This window comes from Phyllopteryx taeniolatus, chromosome 18 (assembly GCF_024500385.1).
Source record: "Phyllopteryx taeniolatus isolate TA_2022b chromosome 18, UOR_Ptae_1.2, whole genome shotgun sequence".
In the NCBI taxonomy this organism is placed as follows: Eukaryota; Metazoa; Chordata; class Actinopteri; order Syngnathiformes; family Syngnathidae; genus Phyllopteryx; species Phyllopteryx taeniolatus.
Genome location: NC_084519.1, coordinates 8,978,233 through 8,999,353, shown reverse-complemented (window position 1 = coordinate 8,999,353; position 21,121 = coordinate 8,978,233). Strand labels below are relative to the sequence as shown.

At 40.2% G+C, this 21,121-nt stretch overlaps 1 protein-coding gene across 1 annotated transcript in view; it reads right to left on the bottom strand.

Annotated features, from left to right (window-relative positions):
• nbas (NBAS subunit of NRZ tethering complex) overlaps positions 1-21,121 on the bottom strand; it is a 170,552-nt gene that overhangs the window by 123,764 nt on the left and 25,667 nt on the right. The window contains 7 exon segments of the mRNA XM_061753787.1: positions 2,010-2,146; positions 2,238-2,342; positions 6,324-6,402; positions 14,047-14,172; positions 14,252-14,403; positions 14,503-14,628; positions 20,223-20,498. Of these exon segments, the coding sequence (XP_061609771.1) occupies positions 2,010-2,146; positions 2,238-2,342; positions 6,324-6,402; positions 14,047-14,172; positions 14,252-14,403; positions 14,503-14,628; positions 20,223-20,498 (1,001 nt within the window).

Genomic DNA, 21,121 nt, shown 5'->3' with positions numbered 1-21,121 from the left:
TCCACTGTAACGTGATCGATAATCACAATAAGGCTGCTGCTGCTTCTCCCTTCCGCTCATGTACACAAGCAGATGGGGCACGAGTGTGCTGCACTGCGATTGGCGCTCATATGCCAGTGTGGCCCACGGCAAGACCGGTCGTGATGGATGCTCACTGCAAAGCGACAAATGTCCCACCTCCATATGAAAAGTCACAGAAGCGCCCAGTAAAAAGGGAGGAAATTGTGTGTGTGTGTGTGTGTGAGTAGGCCATAACAACTCCAGTGAGCCCCCACTATATAGCGGCTAAAGATTCGCGCCCCCGCTGTATGATATTGCAGATTTTTAACCGATCATTTAACCTTATGATGACATGATGATTCAACTACTTCCATATTTCTCGACAGATTCATACTATTCCAACTTAAAAATTATACATATTTCCACAGTAAAATTCAACATTTATTTTACATTAAAATTCCCACATTTAGACATTCTACATTAGTCCCTCGTCCTACATTTTTTGACTGATTTAAACCATTCCAACAAAAAAATATTTTCCACATCCCAAAAATTCCCCACTGTGGTGTCGCCATTTGTGTGTCTGTTTTATGGCGGAAATAAGCATGTCTGGTCGTTCATGCATTTGTCAGCTCTTACTGAATTAACACATTTGCTACATCACCTCTATGCATGCGTTAACATTGACACCAAGGCAAGTTAACACTTCAGCTTTGTCCACTTGTCAAATGCTGAGTTTTCAGGCATGTCTAGCCACGAAGGTCAACAAATGAGCATTTTTCCCCCCCATTTTCCATTTATTTTTATTTGAGTTACATGGTGCAGAACTGGCGGCACGGTGGCCGACTGGTTAGAGCGTCAGCCTCACAGTTCTGAGGACCCGGGTTCAATCCCTGGCCCCGCCTGTGTGGAGTTTGCATGTTCTCCCCGTGCCTGCGTGGGTTTTCTCCGGGCACTCCGGTTTCCTCCCACATCCCAAAAACATGCATTAATTGGAGACTCTAAATTGCCCGTAGGCATGACTGTGAGTGCGAATGGTTGTTTGTTTCTATGTGCCCTGCGATTGGCTGGCAACCAGTTCAGGGTGTACCCCGCCTCCTGCCCGATGATAGCTGGGATAGGCTCCAGCACACCCTAGTGAGGAGAAGCGGCTCAGAAAATGGATGGATGGATGTTTGAAGATAATTGCTGAAAACGTGCAAAGACTGAATACTATGTAGAAGTGAATTGTGGAGATAGCATTTTTTACCTCTTCAATTTTCCTGATTTATTTGGGGCGTGGTTAAAACAGCATTCTTGGGGTCTGGCATGAGTCGCACCTCGCACACTATATAAGAACCTCACATCAGCGGTTATCCAGTGCAATTGTGACATGCAGTTGGCTAGCTAGCTATGCCTACACGCCAAAAATGCATCTTCCCTTCTAACAGTCTGCTGGCATGGCTGCTTCAGAGTGCCTCTTTGTCGGCTGTGAGTGTGCACTTAACATGGGGAAAAAGGGCAGAAGAACGGGAAGAGAAGTCTGAATTGACACCAAGCATGTGGAAAGAGGCTTCATGTTGGCGAAGCCACTTTAGAGCGCCTCGTTGTGAGCCCTGAGTGCACATACATCACGGAGTATGGATGCGGGGGTGGCATGGTTTCAGCACATTGAGAAGACACGCCCACAGCATTATAGAGGGGACAGTACGGCTTGATTTTTCACATTTTTGAAGCCTTTTATATACTGGAATTTTTTTTTAATCATTCAAATTTGCCAATGTTGTTAACACTCTTCTCTGTGCTGTGTTAAATTTAGAAAAAAAATATTTGCACTTTACAGGGAGTTTAAATACGACAGTCATTCCATTAGCTCGCAGAATTGTCTCATTCGTGAGGACAAAGAGCATACTCAAACATGGACCTAAAAGCTGGATATTAATGATATCGAATAAATGCTTGAACTGCTTCCCATAGACGGCTCCTTAAGGTGAATTTTTGTTCGTATTTTGTTTGTGCGACATACTCACCAGGCCTCAGGCAGCAGGATGGTGTACTCATGCGGAGAGGTGGTCTCGGGGAAGTTGGACAGGATGGCAAGTCGATGCTGGAGTAGCTCTGCCCCGTGGTACGTGAAGAGGATGTCCAGAGCCTGCACATTACTATCCTGTAGCCCAAAAAAATATATTTTTGGGGGTGGGGACAAGGTGGATATGGAGTGTAAAATGGAAGTTATCATGGTTGGACTTTTATTTTACCCTGGCGTAGTTCCGTGCCGACAAAACAATATTCTGATTACGGAACTTCTTGAAGAACTCTGCGTCATATTTCTGCTCGGCTGCATGGGGACCGCCGAGTATCTCCTGTAGAGATAATGAGTAAACAATACTTCTTTTAAAAAAAAAAAAAATGTCAAGTAAGGTAGTATTATTGCATTAGTCTTAAGGTCACAACGTCAGAGTACAGATCGGCGAGAATCAAATTCTACAAGAGTGTTTTTCTTGTTTGGTTAATTAAAATGCATTAATTTATCAATTAATCTAATTAAATAATTGGTTAATTGATTTATTGTTAATACAATAACTGGTACCTTAACTCATTCACTGCCAACCGTTTTCAAAGAAGAGCACCCCATATTGCCAGCTGTTTTATAGCAATTTCACTGATCTTTCAAGACCCACAGAATATTGACTTCTGTGACAATATAAGCGCGAACTTCTTCAAAATAAAGAATAGACTCTTCTTTGATCAGAAGAAAAACATTTTCCTACATTTTTTGTTCTTTAGTAATCAGCAGTAGAAAAAGGGTTCGTTTCACCCAAAACATTGTTTTTTGTTTTGGTTCTACCAAAAAGCACAGAAAACGAGAACGCTTGTTGTGAAAAGAAAAATGTCATGAGTCACTGCGACTTTTGGCTTTTGTAAACCTCAAACTACAAAACAACAAAAACAAGACAGAGAAAGGTCTTTTGATGGCAAAATAATCATTTATATACAGATATACATCCAAGAAACGAGTCATGAGTGACGTTGACTCATCGCATGGCTCGAGTTGAACCTCAGTGGCCTTTTTACATGGCGTTTGTCGTTCACTCCATGAATTGCGTCATCTTTTCTCATGAACGCGACGCACACTTTCTACTAACTACTGCAACACATACAGTGGGTACGGAAAGTATTCAGACCCCACTCTGTTACATTGCAGCCATTTGCTAAAATCATTTAAGTTCATTTTGTTCCTCATTAATATACACACAGCACTCCATATTGACAGAAAAAAAATGAATTGTTGAAATTTTTGCAGATTTATTAAATAAGAAAAACTGAAATATCACACAGCCCTATTCAGTATTCAGACCCTTTGCTGTGACACTCATATTTAACTCAGGTGCTGTCCATTTCTTCTGATCATCCTTGATATGGTTCTACATCTTCATTGGAATCCAGCTGTGTTTGATTATACTGATTGGACTTGATTAGGAAAGCCAACACCTGTCTATATAAGACCTTAGAGCTCACAGTGCATATCAGAGCAAATGAGAATCATGAGGTCAAGGGAACTGCCTGAAGAGCTCAGAGACAGAATTGTGGAACTGCCTGAAGAGCTCAGAGACAGAATTGTGGAACTGCCTGAAGAGCTCAGAGGCAGATTTGTGGCAAGGCGCAGATCTGGCCAAGGTTACAAAAAAAAATCTGCTGCACTTAAGGTTCCTAAGAGCGCAGTGGCCTCCATAATCCTTAAATGGAAGACGTTTGGGACGACCAGAACCCTTCCTAGAGCTGGCCGTCCGGCCAAACTGAGCAATTAGGGGAGAAGAGCCTTGGTGAGAGAGGTAAAGAAGAACCCAAAGATCACTGTGGCTGAGCTCCAGAGATGCAGTCAGGAGATGGGAGAATGTTCTAGAAACTCAACCATCACTGCAGCCCTCCACCAGTCGGGGATTTATGGCAGAGTGCCCCGACGGAAGCCTCACCTCAGTGCAAGATGCATGAAAGCCAACATGGAGTTTGTTAGAAAAAAAAAAAAAAAACACCTAAAGGACTGTAAGATGGTGAGAAATAAGATTCTCTGGTCTGATGAGACCAAGATAGAACTTTTTGGCCTTAATTCTAAGCGATATGTATGGAGAAAACCAGGCACTGCTCATCACCTGTCCAATACAGTCCCAACAGTGAAGCATGGTGGTGGCAGCATCATGCTGTGGGAGTGTTTTTCAGCTGCAGGGACAGGATGACTGGTTGCAATCCAAGGGAAGATGAATGTGGCCAAGTACAGGGATATCCTGGACGAAAACCTTCTCCAGAGTGCTCAGGACCTCAAAGGTTCACCTTCCAACAAGACAATGACCATAAGCACACAGCTAAAATAACGAAGGAGTGGCTTCAGAACACCTTCATGACTGTTCTTGGATGGCCCAGCCAGAGGCCTGATTTAAACCCAATTGAGCATCTCTGGAGAGACCTGAAAATGGCTGTCCACCAACGTTCACCATCCAACCAAACAGAACTGGAGAGGATCTGCAAGGAAGAATGGCAGAGGATCCCCAAATCCAGGTGTGAAAAACGTTTTGCATCATTCCCAAAAAGAATGAAAACTTTCTACTAAATACTGAACAAAGGGTCTGAATACTTATATCTGTGTGATATTTCAGTTTTTCTTTTATAATAAATCTGCAAAAATGTCAAGAATTCCATTTTTTTCTGTCAACATGGGGTGTTGTATGTACATTAATGAGGAAAAAATTAACTTAAATGATTTTAGCAAATGGCTGCAATATAACAAAGAGTAACATTTTAAGGGGGTCTGAATACTTTCTGTACCCACTGTACTCTCTTCATATTATGCATATACATACTCTGTTGGAGTGTGTTGCCTAAACTTGTCTGACTTCAAACATTTTGGCCTCTTTCCTTCATATAAGACCTAAAAAAAATATTTTTTTAAATAAAAATTTTCAAATTTTAAAAAATCGCTGCCTGATCTTTATCTTCTACTCAAAAGTTGTACTGATTTTAAATCAAAAAGCCATAAAATGCTGCCCTCTACTGGCATCTGCTTGTCATTACCGTTAAGTAGAAGCTTGAATTTCACAGACAACTTGGGTGAGTCCCTCTACCACGCCTACCTGGTGAAAAAGGTATTCGACGAATATATTCATCGGTGCCATGGCAGTAAACGATTGGATTCATGTTGACGAATATAAACGACCATGGCAGTGAATCAGTTAATTGTTAAATGAAGGTTTTATAATGGCGACAGATTGACCAGGAACATATTATTCCTATTTCCATTATTTTCACTGGGGTCAAAAAATATTCTAACATCTGCGTGGGTCTGGGAAGTGGCCTTTGAATGAGCCGTGCTCAGACAGTGCCGGGCCAAGTTGGGATGATAAAAGCCTCTTAATATCATATTCATAGACAGCCACGGAGAATGGATGAGGGCAGAAGGAATGCAATGGCGCAGCTGCGGTTACCATGACAATGTCCGTCTGGCTCGGCTCGATCTGAGGAGGCTAAAATCTCATCCTTTTCCCTGTTCGCTGTGTGAGAAAAAGTGCGCCGCACCGCGCCGCACCACGTGGCGATTTATGGAGCGTGGAAAAAGGTGGCGGCGGTCACATTACTCACCCCGAATCTCAACTTTTCCAATTCATATACTTTTGGTGGCCTTCAGCAGTGTGATAAAAGCACATTTCCCAGCTAAAACCCATCCATTCTTGTGTCAGATTCTTCAAATGCGTCTCACACGAGTATGGTCTACAACCTTTCGATATTTCTAAAATGAGATTACCGCGGTTAAGAGAGAATATCAATGGAAGGCAGATAAGAAAATCCTCTTTTTGCTTTGGGCGGGACTTTATGTGCGAGGGAGAAGCGATTGGTTTCATAAGAAACAAGTGAATATGAGGAGTTGTTGCAGCAACTTTCATTACGCAAAACACGTTTGGCCAAGCAAAGAGCTTGTGGAGTTAGTTCTTTGCTTTGGGTTGATGATGGGGCCTTTCATTAATATTCCACTGATGCTTCTGGCTTAATATAGCGTAATCAGTAAATAAGAAAGAAGCATTAATGGAGACAACAAGAAGACAAAGCATGGCTGCAACCTTTTATTTGGTGAAAGGTTAAACCAATCAAGTCTCTTCTGCCCTTTGCCATTTGAAGACAACATCTACGGGTCGAACACATTACATGAAGTTCAACATTGTGTGCTGGCGACATGGTCATTGTCCCTCATATCAAACTGGCCACTTCATTAGGTACATAATTTAATAGCAAAAATCCTTCGACAAGTAGAGAGCTACGTACGGTAAGAAGACCCGCCAGGGTGTGTTCAACTTTACCTCGTACGTTGCTAGCCTGTCCAGGTACGACAGCAGTTTCAGTCGGCTCCTACACAGCTCCTTCTGCTCCAGCGTCAGCCTGCAACATCAGATTTATTTTTATTTTTTTTTAAATAAATAGACGTGTTGACAAAATAACTTTGACCACTTTACAATTTATCCATTCAACAGCTATTTAAAAAAATCCCATAGTGACTCTGAAGAGGCAAAAAGGGATTGGAACCATATTGAAATCTCCCAAAAAGACATGGGAAAAAGTGTTATGGGCTGATGAAACCAACAAACTTTTTGGGTATAATTTCAAAAGGTGGAGCGAAGTATGAACAGTTCCAAGTGGCAGTAAGTGGTAGCACAAAACATTTGGACTTCTGCTGCAAAGCTAAACAGATCCATCTATCCATCCATTTTCTGAGCCGCTTCTCCTCACTAGGGTCGCGGGCGTGCTGGAGCCTATCCCAGCTGTCATCGGGCAGGAGGCGGGGTACACCCTGAACTGGTTGCCAGCCAATCGCAGGGCACATAGAAGCAAACAACCATTCGCACTCACAGTCATGCCTTTGGGCAATTTAGAGTCTCCAATTAATGCATGTTTTTGGGATGTGGGAGGAAACCGGAGTGCCCGGAGAAAACCCATGCAGGCACGGGGAGAACATGCAAACTCCACACAGGCGGGGCCGGGGATGGAACCCGGGTCCTCAGAACTGTGAGGCTGACGCTCTAACCAGTCGCCCACCGTGCCGCCCAAAGCTAAACAGATGTCTGGAAAAGTGTACTAGAACATCTGAACTTGATTTGGGGTTAATCTGAGGCACTTTAAATAGTGACGTGTCTCCTGGCTTCCATTTAACATGAGTTTGTTTTGATTGATTGACTCTGAACACAGCCACATTCACAGTTATCATAGGGTGTGCACACTTGAGCAACCACGATATCTCAGTTGTCTATTTTTACTTATCCTTTTGAAAAAAAAAATAATAATTGAGTTGCAAAGGTTATGGGTCAACATTAATGGTGGAAAATATTTTTAGAAATTACTTATCTTTTTTTTTTAAACCACAAAAAACTGGCATTTGAACAGGTGTGTGTAGTTTTTACATCTACTGTATGTTAACTTCACAGTTTAGCTAAGCTTCATGTAGCTGGCCCATTTTAAATTTCTGTGGGAAGTTGTCCAGGCTTTAATTCCTCTCTGAATATTGCGAGCTCCACTGCGCGAACAATTGATTCAAATAATTCTTAACGATCAATGAATTGATTCATCATGATGTGCCAAGAAATACAAATCAGGTTTTTAGTTTCTGTTACTAGCATCAATACAGTTTTTCACAGCTTTCTCAAGAAAAACAAACCGAGTATCATGACTTCAAACACCTCTCAAAGCCTCCCCAATATTGTCTAATCAAATATCCTACAGTGTAGGCATCATCTCCCTCTAATCACAAATCAACTGACCATAACAACCAGAAAGCCTTAGTTTTTTGTATGTATTAGCAGTTGTCGGCGAGGCGACTAATTATACTGTGCAGGCGAAATCCATTTTCTGCGTAATTGAATCACGGCCGTAAATAAAGCGGATGGCCGCAAATAACAAGGCACTATGCTTTATTGGATATACGGTACTTCCACTCAGGAAGGGAATGAAAGGCAGTAAAGCATAGCTAGTGGTCAGGTGTGAGCCTTCAATTGCATGAAAGGGTTGTAAAATTAAATAATTGCTACGTAGAATGTTTGGACTAAACTAAAAGTACACTTCAAAAGAGCGTTTTCCCCAAACAGTTACCACAAAGTTGGAAGCACAAAATTGCACAAAATGTCAGCATTTATCAGGAACTAAAGGGTCAAAACGTCAACCCCCTATATAGGAGTGATGTTAAACAGTCAAAACATCACAAAATCATAAAATAATTTGTAAAAATACAAGCATATAATGTACTGTACATTGATTTTACTTTGTACAAGAAGAAGATGGGATGACTGGCAGTCGCTGACGTGCCTTAGTGTTTTTGTTTATTTAAAAACATTGTTCTTTTCATTTTATTCATTTTTTTTAATCATGCACGTTTACATTGGGGGGCTGTGGCTCAGTAGGTAAAGCTGGTCGTCCAGTATCCGAAGGGTCGCTGGTTCTGCTATCCCAGCTCTGACTGTCCGCATGTCGAACTGTCCTTGGGTAAGACAGTGAACTTGGACAAGACACTGAACCCTAACCCAGTGGGCCTGGCAGCGCCTTGCATGGCAGCAGGCACCAATTGGTGCATGAATGTGTGTGAGAATGGGTGAATGTGAGGCTTTGTAAAGCACTTTGGGCACTGTGATAGTGTAGATAAAGTGTTAAGTGCAGTCCATGTACAGTTTTAATGTATTTTTTTATTAGCGTAAATAGATTTGCATTAATTTCAATTAAAATGATTTTTTATTTATTTTAAAGATGATTTACTACTTTCTATTTTGTTTGATGAGAAAAATCCAAATTTAAAACTATTTACATTTATTCTGTTATTTTTTTAATCACACAGATTTTAATGTATTTTTACATTAATTACATTTTATAGTTTATTTATGTAGAATTTTGCACATTTTAAATAATCCATTATTTAACTTTTAATTTAATTGTTTTAATTCTAAACATTTTACTATATGATTACATCAATAACATTTTATAGGTTATTTATTATTAAAATAATTTTGTATTTTATTAAAATAATAAGATGAAAAATAAATACTTTATTATTTTACTTTAGTTTGATTTTGTTTTTTATCATGCATATTTTATTTATATATATATATATTATTTTCTTTAATTACATTTTATACATCCATCCATCCATCCATTTTCTGAGCCGCTTCTCCTCACTAGGGTCGCGGGCGTGCTGGAGCCTATCCCAGCTGTCATCGGGCAGGAGGCGGGGTACACCCCGAACTGGTTGCCAGCCAATCGCAGGGCACATACAAACAAACAACCATTCGCACTCACAATCACACCTACGGGCAATTTAGAGTCTCCAATTAATGCATGTTTTTGGGATGTGGGAGGAAACCGGAGTGCTCGGAGAAAACCCACGCAGGCACGGGGAGAACATGCAAACTCCCCACAGGCGGGGCCGGGGATTGAACCCGGGTCCTCAGAACTGTGAGGCTGACGCTCTAACGAGTCGGCCACCGTGCCGCCAAATTTTATACATCATTATTATTTTAAAGTTTTTATTTTATCAAAATAATCCAAAACAAAAACTTTTTTAATTTTATGTTTTCATTGTTTTTTACTATACACATTTTAATGTACAAATGCATTATTTTTTTTAGGCTTATGTATTAGATGGATATGTATTAGATTAGATGAATTATTTCTTTATTCATAACATTTCATTGTGAAAATGCTCATATTTAACTTTAATGATGTATTTTCTTTTAAATCACAAAGACCGTCAATGTGTAATTATGAAATCCGATAGACAGGATAACGGACATTAGCATAAGCGTTACGTTAACGTACACCGTCATACAACTGCTACATGAACACACACGGATCAGCAACACATACAAACAGGGCATACAACAATACTCTCAGGCAGATATTCTCTCTGCTACGTGGGAACAAACCACTATTACTGGAGTTTAGTTGGGGTCTTTCTTTTCCACTTCCACTTCTGCATGTCTTCTAGTAGACTACTAAACTTCGACTTGCTTGTATACTGTAAAAACCCATAAAAATGATTGCTTAAAAATCAGCAATATAGCAGGGGTGCTAACAGTGAACCACGATATAGCAGGAGAACACTATTGCAACATTGAGGTTAACAACCTGCACAGGGAAAAAAGCAAGTGTCAAAAGCTGGGTAATAACCGTGATCAAGTGAAGAGTGACCACAGGGGAGCTGACCCCTTCACTGCAGTCTTAATCCCTCATTACAACAGGCACTATCACTCCTTATCAGGCTTCTTCTATACACACTAGTAGAGCTTAACACCAGCTCAACACGCTCGCCACCGCATCAAAGCACGCTGGCTTAGCGCTCATACTGGCAGTAATTACAGCATCGCTCTTTGGAATCCAGAAGTGGTGAGAGATGGGGGAAAAATGGTTTGAATGACAACTCAGGGCCTGATTTACTAAGATCCTAAACAGCAGGCACTAGATGTTCTTTTACTCTAAAAGATTACGACCGCTGTTGGCAACAGGTGTAAAAGGGATGGAGGCTGTCGTATTTAAGAGGGTTTTACGCTTTCGGTAGCTCTTACGGTTGCAGCATGGAATATTTGGGAGAGCACCGCAAGTGCAAAATGACATTTGAAGTGATGAAAGTGGAAGTGTTAGTGGAAGAGAAACAAACATAAGTCAGAGAAAATAAATCAATCCACATGATAATAATAACACTAGCCACTGATCATTCAGAAGCTCCAAAATTGCACTGCTGAATAGACGATATGGTGCAATCATTTTCGTTTCTGACATTTCAAAAATGTTTTGCCTTTCATACGCAGAATTTAAAGACACGAAATAATTTACCCTATTTCATCTCAGGTTTGATGAATCTCATAGTGCGTGCTAGAATAATAGAATAATCTACTTGCTACACCTCACAGAATGCGCAAAATGAACTGCAATTCTGTGTGTCTGATAGAAAAAAATTCTGGTTGCGCCTGGTTAGTAAATTAGCTTGCATATCTGTTTAGGCCCTCAAATCTTTGAATTCCACAGTAAACAAAACTGCCTCAGAAAGGGAAAAACACGTGGGTGTTGTACTCCTACAGGAAGGCATTCCATTTTCCATACACACATTTTTCTTAGAGTAGAAGGTGAACCTCGGCTTGTCGTGTCGATTATGAGGAAATTTAGGTACTTGACACTCCAACAGAGTATGTATATGTTTGGTATAAACAGTAAGGCTGTTCACGAATGAACTCAAATTGGGATTCAATTGTGCGTGGAAAAGCAATGATCGGACTTGAATCTGAACATATCTTTGAATATCATACTACTTACTTTATTCTGACAGAAGCTGCAACAGCTGCCACGCAGCATTTACTTCTAAAAACACAAAATATTTCACGATGTTTAGCCTTTGTTTATGGCAGACGCAATTTTGACTAACTCTGCATAGTTTCTACGCATATGTACAGTTGTCCAGTACTGTAGTTCCCGTAGTTGATCACGGATGCAAATAGATGTAGCCCTCCACCGAGACGATGATCTCCACGGGAGGAGACGTCCGATAGCCGTGCCCGAGGAGCTGCACTGATGTTCATGGCAGACGCCGACTGTGCCAGAATAAATGGGAGAAAGTTGTGCAAGATCCAACACAGTGCAGCAGATGATTGACGAGAACGAGACAGCTAGCTTGCTAGCTTTCTGGCTAGAAAGGAGGCGGATGGTCCCAGCTTGTGTGGATTTACACACTTGAAGGGACTGAAACGGCCGCAAAACCGACCTTGGTTCTACTTTTGGCCACAGTACGATGAAGGATCCTGGTTAAAGTAAGCCATTTTAAACTAAAAAGAAGCATCTTTTCAAAGAAAGAAGCAGCAGCCAAAACATGCCACTGCACTCTCTTTCCGGTTCAAATTAGATTTTTCATTTGTCAACTGGGGCTGTGAAGCCCTTTAAGACTATTTTGTGATGAAGGGCTACACAAATAAACTTGACTTGACTTGAATTTGTTGGGTTAGGTTAGGCTGCAATTCGTTTTTGTGTGTTCCAAGTATGGTTGCAATGTGTTGGAAAAGTATGTTTTAATAAGTTAAAATGTGTTTTAATAAGTTAAAATGTATTTTAAAGCGTGTGGGAGGTGTAAAACTATTATCTCAATATCACCTCTTGCGGGTTTGCTTGCTGCAGTAAACAGGAGTTCACTGTAATATTTTAAAAGCATACCCTGAGGGTCAAGGGAAGCACTCTGTGCGACAACAGTTAAATTTAGTCTTTATCTACACAGACACACAACCAAACACACACATGCAGAGCAGATGTGATCGATACCATGCCATTCCTGTAACGGCAGTGTAGTTAAAAAGAAATTAAGAGAATTATTATCCGTCTTTGGCCTCTGCCTCGGGCCGCAAGGAGACAGGGGTGCATCCATTAGCAAGAGCACGCTTCACACGCGCGCGCGCACACACACACACACACACACACACACAGAATGATTTATAAAGAAGGCAATTCACGTCTGAAGTGATTTCTTTCGATCCACTCATATTTTTCTTTTCAGGGACAGAAATTCAAGTGTCAGAATGGCACACCTTCTGCCGGCACTCGTTCAGATGAGGGTTAAGCACCTTAAAATCGAGAGCAACAATGGAGAGCATCCATCTATGGAAAAAGCTACATCTGCATGCAAATGCATTTTTAATGAGCACCATTTATTTGCGTAAACGCCGTGCTTTTTCCCTGTATTTACCTTTCGGATGTTTTAATCGTGTCTAATGTGCGTAGGAAGGGCTTGATGGTGGGAGCGGATCTGCATGTATGAGAGGTGATTAGTGGCCACCGAAGGCTTTTTCATTAGTCTTTCCCCAAGCGCTTAACAACAAAGGCATAAATTACATGAAGCTGATTAGCCGCTAATCTCTGCTACCACCACCGCCAAGTTCTGCCGTCATCAGTAATGTCCCCTCACCTCCCCGCAAACTAATCAAAGCATTATTGTTAAAGGTGGCGGCCCACTCTCACATTTCCTCCCACACCTGATGACTAACTCCGATTTCGAACCACGGCAGCAGATACAAGGCAAAAGTAATGGCCTCATCTAAGCCTCAGAAGAGATACCATGTTGTTGCCTTCTCTTCTGAGAAGCCAACAGGCTGTAGACAGGGAGACTGATAAAAACTAAGGGAGATAACATTTTCTTACAAGATTAAAAAAGAAAAAACATACAACTTTACAATAAGGCATCACAGTATGTATACAGTATTACAGCATGTATTACAACATGTAATAGTATGACAGACCCCTGCCACAGATGTAATTGACGCCCTCCCAAAAAGATTCATACGGTGGTGCCTTGAGATACAAGTGACCCTACTTACAATTTTTTTTTTTAGATAAAAGCTGTCGTTCGGCCGCTTTTTTGCTTTTATTTGCGAGCAACAATTTGAGAGACGAGCGGTGTATAGTGGCAGTGAACTCAAACTGACTTTACAACAAGCACCAGTTTGGCAGATAGTGAAGAATTCTTAGAAAAAAAGAGGCTTCACGCCGTTTATTGCCACTCCCAGTTGGAGTTGACTGTCAAACTAAGCAAAGAACAAAGAGAATTACACTTAAACCAAACAACTTTACCTTAACTTATTCACTGCCATTGACTGCTTTAGAAGTCAAACTGGGAGGGATGGCAGTGAATGAGTGCTGCCGCTAGCTTAGTGCTATCACATAAGGGAAACCCCCATTGAAAGGCTAACGATTAGCATCGATAGTGGTGGTGTTATAATCCTATAAGCAACGGATATTTTAAGGTAAACGGTGGAGCAATACAAGCAAAAAGACTATTACAATACTCACAGGCATATATACTTTATCCTCTGTAAAAAAAAATAAAAAAAAATAAAATGACGACTAATAAGATTGTAGCTTACTGAGTCACTGATGGAAACAAAGAACAAATGTTTTTTACAATTTGTGCAAAAAATATATAGAATTCTTTAAAAAATCTCCCACAGCCACTATTTGAGGAAATACTCTGCATTTCAGTATGTCACAGCTCATCATCTCCACACACTCACTGACCTGGTGAAGTCAACCTTGTCCAGCAGCTCTCGTTTCCTCCTGCTCTCCTTCATCTCTGATTCCTCCTCGTCTGACAGATCCTCATAGGGAAGGTCGTCTAGGTCTACATCGCCCGGCATGATGAACCTGACAGGCAATGGCATGGGTGAGCTTCAACGCGAGACTTTCACTTAATTCAAAAGGAAAAGAATCGCGCTTGACACACCTGCTCCCATCCTCTCGGTTACCAATGGCGATGAGTGCCTCCAGGTCAGTGCCCTTCAGGCCGTATTGCAGCAGCTCTTTAGCCGTGTCCACGTTCTCCGGGACGCGCTCCACGCACTCGTGCAGTACCCACGAGCGCTTGCGGATCTTGCTCTGGGACAGGCAGGTTACAAAAGAAAGATGTCCGGATGAAGATTTTGTTAAGAAACGACGTGTGAAATAGAGAAAGGGGTTGTGTTGCGTCAGACATACAAGATAGTCTTGTATGGAGGCGATGCTGACTGTACTTTTCCTCCACTGTCTTTGGTAGACCAGGTCTGAGTCCAGATTGTATGCTTGGGCGAGAGACAAGGCCTCACCGTATTCTTCATTGTCAATCTGTTGTAAAACAATCAAAATCAGGAAATCAGGAAACTTCTAACATCAGATAAGTTGTACCAAATCAGACTTTTTACATTACAATGTTCCTCAGTTCATCGTTCGTGGCCCGCTGTATTGCGTTTCCATTTTGTTTCGTGACCACGCTCGTAACTCTCAAAAATCGTATCGCAAAAATCCAAAAGCCAAATATCTCACCATGACACATACGCAAACTGGCCGACATTACGGTAGTCCACTAGGGCCTGCCTCTTAAAGGCACAGGCATGTAAACAGCCACTACAATACCGACACTATTGTGTAACATTTTATCCTTGTAATTTTAAGTGTGCTAGAAGTTTCCAATGTGTTTAAAAGGTTTGTTTCAATAGGTTTAAGTGTATTTTAAGCTTGTGTGTCGGAGTAGGGGAGCGAAAAACTATTAACAAAATTGTTTTCATATAGTCTCTCTATATGGCGGATTTTGGTCTGGAACATACTCCCTGCGATATATAGTTGTCAACTGTAGTGAGATAAAGCACAGGAATTTCTCGTTTTATGACAGATTTCCATTCCTACAGCTACAACAAAACCAAAATCTGTAAGTCAGAGAGGATGTATCTATCTTATCTAGTTTTCCTACTGGAACATCAAGAAATGTTGACATTGATGTAGGGTGGACCTAGGATCTAGCCTTGTTGAACACAACTATTTTTTTACTGTAATGCCTGGCAACTATTATTTTTTAAGTAATTATAATTATAAATTTAATTATATATAAATAATTGTATGTAATTATATATAGTAATTAAGTAATTATTACATTACTTTAGTGTATTCTATAAAACAACTCAGGACTGAGTAGCAAGCCTTGTGGAACGCCACCAATTTTATTTCAGCTTCCCAACCTTTGTTGAGCCAATGCACATATTTTACACTTCAGAAATGCCCCAAAAACAATACATTCTAAAATAATGATGATCTTGTATATTTACTTAAAAATGTACTTACTCAGTTTAGTTGAACACAAAGCTATTATTCTGTTGTATGAATGGCAACAGGTGGACACAGGTTAGTTATATATTATTAAAATAACAAAACAACTATCTCTCATATCACGTAATTAGAGGTTATTTTTACATTGTTTGAAGGATCCTCATGCATTGTATGCAAATTTAGGTGGCGTCTTAATATTCTATAGGGGGCTTCATATTCCGTAGTACACCAGCAGTGGAGTTCTTCCCAACATATTGTTAAGTACAATGTCCAGCTCTTTAATTGTGCTGGCATACCTAATGCCTACCTGAAGCCTACTCGTGATACTGAACAGATGATTTATAAAGCCTAATGAACATATTAGCATACAGTATGTAAAGTGTTTTATTTACTCATATTGTGGTTACCTATAGGGACATATCAGGTATAAAACACGATGATAAGCGTCAGCCTTTAAGTTACGATTTAAATAGCTGGCATTTGTTGGTTACGCAAATGCTGTTGTCATATCAATGCCTTAAAAATTCATTAATTGATTGGACAAAAGCAAGCCCACGCGCATTGTGCACAAATATAAACACACACACGCGTGTGTATACACACAGTGTATCCATCACTATTTGTGTGTGGAAGTACAAAGCAGCACATTAGCCAGAGCGCACTTCCTCGAGGGCAGCGAGAACCCCGGACAGTTAAAGCTGTCGTAGGAGGACAAAAAAACTCTCTCTCGCTCGCACTCTCTCTGTCTCTCGCGCGTCCGCACAAACACACACACACACACACACACACACACGTGCACACACACACTGTCTATATCGGTGTATTGGCTTAATGAAAATGCTGGCAGCCTTGCCAAGGAGAGAGAGAGAGAGAGAGAGAGAGAGAGACGCACGTACTGAAACGGAATCGGTTTCCTGTCCTAAATATGTCAGCGAGAGATGAGGTCATGTTTTGTTTGTGTTTGGATATTTGTAACTATAAAGGGAAGTTTGAAACAAAATGAAATGGCTATTGCGTAAAAATGCATAATAATAATAATTTCCCTTTTTTTTAGGCATCTTTAACTCATTGACTGCAGTGGACGTTTATATTCATCAACTGGAATCCAACCGTTGAATAGTTTGTCCGCTCAGTTTGTCTGTAAATACCAGGTTTGCAAAACGGTGTCATTTGGAGATGGCAGCCTTGCGTTGCTCTGGATTTGAGATCAGCCCAGCTGTTTAGTAGAAGATAAAGATTAGGCGGTGAATCTCAGCTTGCCACGTCGATTATGAGGGAGAGAAATGCCAACGTTGTAAGTCGGAAAAGTTTAAAATGGCAAATGGAGTGCAGTTACATAGTGCTTTCTCTATACCATACGGTGCTCAAAGCCTCACATTCACCCATTCACGCACACATTCATACACTAATGGCCAGCTGCTGCCATGCAATAAATAAAAAAATTTAAAAAAGCATTAACAGCCTTTGTGCATCTTCAGTTAAGCAGCTAGCATTTTAGCATTTTGTGACATTAATACAGTCGGTTCATGGCTGTGCATTTATGAGCTTTGACCAGCTGATTAGGAATAAGAAATATTCTTTGTACTCCTCTAAGTTTCGAAAGTGTTCAATCTGTTCAAACTAAAATGAAGAAAAATTGAGAGAAAACAAATATTTCCTTCATATGACTTCACCAAAACCCTCCTCTATTTGGGTACATGACCCATTTTACTCTTATTCCGCTCTGGCCACATTTCCCATGTTTGTCACCTACTTGAGTAATGGCTTTGCCACTTACAGATTATCAGATGGTAGTATAATCACCATATGTCACACAGTGACTACACTGAGCAAAAAGCACCTGAAAGTAACGTTGTCGTTGCGATATGGTTGCGTACTGTACTTGTCACCTTCGTGATAAACAAAGCCACACACAGTGTTGGGAAAGTTCATTTTCTAAGCGAATTTGTTCAAAGATCAGTTCACTGTTCCAAAAATGAACGAGTTCAATTCTTCGTTCATAATTCAAAAATGTTCACTCTTCCAAAATTGAAATAGTCCATAGTTCTTCCTTTTTTCAATACTCTATGTTGCTGACGGGCTATTACCCTCAAAATACTGGCATGTCATTTCTCGTCTGTTGCTGTTGTGATTTTTCATTTGCTGTTGTATTTAGTTATTTGTTGTGGTGATTAGTTTTTTGATGGGTTTTTTTCCCTTTGCTGTTGTGTTTAGTTATATGTTGTTGTGATTAGTTATTCGTTGTTGTTTTTATTTGTTGCTGTTTTTTTAATTTGCTGTTGTGTTTAGTTGTTGCAATTAGTTATTTGTTGTTGTTTTTATTTGTTTCTGTTTTTTTGATTTGCTGTTGTGTTTAGTTGTTGCGATTAGTTATTTGTTGTTGTTTTTGATTTGCTAAGTTTAGTTAGTTGTTGTGATTAGGTATTTGCTGTTATGTTTATTTTTCCCCATTGTGTTATTTGCTGTTGTGTTTTGCACTTCAGGGCCACCAGTAGAAGTGAGATGATTGTAGTTCTCACCCAATATTTTTCTCTGATGTTAAAAGGGGAGGCGTTTAATCAAGGGACAGCCACTAAACCAGTCACACTTTCACCCATCCATTCACAATACACTATACAATATTGACAAGTCTCCAGGAAGTAGCTCCAATGTGGTGGGACCAACTCCATATTTTCCCTTCCTGTAGGTGCAGTGGTCACGTGGCCACTTTGCCAAATGCCTGTGTCTATATAGTGTATATGGGAATCAGGGAGGAAACAATCTGCAGATGGTCTTTACAAAGAGTGTTCCAAAGCGATAGTAATAATGGTATATTACTTTTAACTCCCCGCTGTTGGAATCGATGGCCAAGACTAATGGCCTCCAATGATGATGACAGTGATGAAGAAGGCACTGGATGCGGGCTCATAAAAATGACTGATGAGTCGGCCACGCTAAAACTTGGAGGGCTTTGTGAAAGTACACATTGTTGCCTTTGCCGAAATTTGTCGCGAGCCGCAGCCGCAGCAGGAGTAGCAGCTTCTGCCGCTGCAATTAGCATTTGTGAGAAAGCCGGAGCACTGAGAGATTATATCAGAAGGAACAAAGACAACACATATTTTGTATGGTGGAATTTTACTGAGAAGCTAACAATGAATTCTGCTTTGTTGTATTCACTGCAGTCACAAAAGAATTTAATAGAAAATAAGACAAAAAAGTATAGGGCTGCTGTTTATTAGCAACATGAATGTAGCTCCTCTTTGTACCATATCATACTAAATTAGCATGATAAAAGTCTCTGTTGTCACTGTTCAACAAAAAGCAAACATCTCGAAATGTTGTGACTTTTGCTTGTTTATTTATTTTATTTTATTTTTTCCAGCCAACCCCAAAAATATTTTTGCAGTTTTTGGAGGTAAAAAAATAAATAAATAAAAGATAAAACTAAATAATTATGAAAATTGTTTTTTACATAATGTCACTATCCAATGTTTTATCTCCAGAATTTGTAAAAGGAAAAAAAATGGTATTTGGAGATATATACACATTTCATCAGATTTAATTCTCATAACATCGCTGTTCAACAAAAAGCATCTATCTCCAGATTTAGTTTTTGTTTTTTTTACGTTTAACATTAAGAAAATGTATTTTTGTTGTTTTTCACATTATTAGAAAATATTGTTCTCTTTTAAATAAATGTTTCTTGTTTTTGTCAAGACAAAAAAAATAGTTGTGCAGTTTTTGGAAGACAGAAGAAAAAAAAAATCAGACTGAATCATTATGAAAACAGTTTTCTTACATATTGTCACTGTCCAGTTAAAAGCATGTAGCCTATCTTCCCAACAATATTACCATAGCATCACTGTTAAACGAAAAGTATGTATGTATGTATGTATCACCACATTTTGTAAGAGTTTTTTTTTTTTTTTTTTTGGAAACATCAAAAAAATTAAATTTTTTTGTTTTTATTATGGAAGATTTGAAAAAAAAACTCTTTTGTGAGTTTTTTTAATATTGTTTTGTTTTGGAGTCTTTGAAGGATTAATAAGCACAAATCATAGCCGAACCATCAAGAAAATGTATTTTTGCTGGTTTTCACAACAACAACAACAAAAAAGTGCAAAATTTGGAGATCCGTGCTTTTTAATGGACACCAATGATATGCTGTTTAGTCCCAAATAGTTTGTTTTGTTTTTAATCTGAAACACAAAGACAACTTATTCTTATAATTTTTCTTCTTTTGGTAAAGAAAGAAACTCAGAAATTCTGGAAATACATAGTTTTTATTGTCCATTGACAATATGATACACTTAAAGTAAAAATTAGGGGATTTGTCCGTTTTGCTGTAAAGCGACAATATGGGAGTAAAAATTGCCATATCGTTTCTGTCCATCAAATAGCACACATCTCCAAATGTCCATTGTCTGTAACGATTTTCCCCACTAGGGTCGCAGGTGTGCTGGAGCCTATCGCAGCTATCTTCGGGCGAGAGGCGGGGCACACCCTGAACCGGTCACCAGCCAGTCGCAGGGCACATATAAACAAACAACCATTCGCACTCACATTCCCACCTACGGGCAATTTAGAGTCTTCAATCAACCTACCACGCATTTTTTGGGGATGTGGGAGGATGTGTGTACCTTTCTCTGGTACAGTTCCTCAGGAGTGGTGGACCTCAGACTAACCAGCCGGTAGTTCTTGACGACGGTGCGAGGCCGTTTGCGTGGGGGCGCGAAGCGTTCCATCTCCGTCACATAGTACAGGCCCTGCTTGATGTAGCCAAAATAGCGAGCCTTGGCGGAGGACTCGTCGTCCGAGTCGGAGTCTCCCACGTCATCACCTTCCTCCTCGTCACCAGTCATGCCGCCGAGGTTGCTCTCCAGTCGCCCGCGTTTCTGAGCTAGCTTCACCTCACACTGCGGACCAAAACAAAGAATACAAATGTGTCTTTACTTTTTGAGTTTTACTTGAGGACAAAAGTTGAACGCAACTTCTACTTTAAGTGCAGAGTGTGAGTACGTCTGCCACCTCTGAAGATAACCAATGTGGTCCATTTTTATATGAGCGTTACACAACTGTGCATGCTGTGCTTGTACTGGGACAAAATACGCCTCTACAAAAATGTAATCTTCATCCTTCAGACTCCATCTGTATGCAGAAGTACTTTAATACCCACCCCGCCTCCTAGCTTGTGCCCCCACACACTGGCTGAGGCTGGCTGATGAAACCTTCCCCAAAACTTGGCAGGTTAAGAAATCTCTCACTATCAATGCAATATGATGATAATACTTTTTTTTTCAAATTAAAAAGTGGAATGACATCGGAGGTTGTTGTGATATCGGGGTATTTCTAGGATTATAAAAAGACAGCAGGGATGTATATTTCATCATCACACACTATTTCCATACAAAATCACATTCAGTACTGGCTCTTTGGTAACAATCACAATAACAATCACGAGTGCTAAATTGGTAGTAGTGGTGGTAGTAGCGGTAGTGGTGGTAGTGATGGTGGTGGTAATTATGGTGGTTGGGTTTAG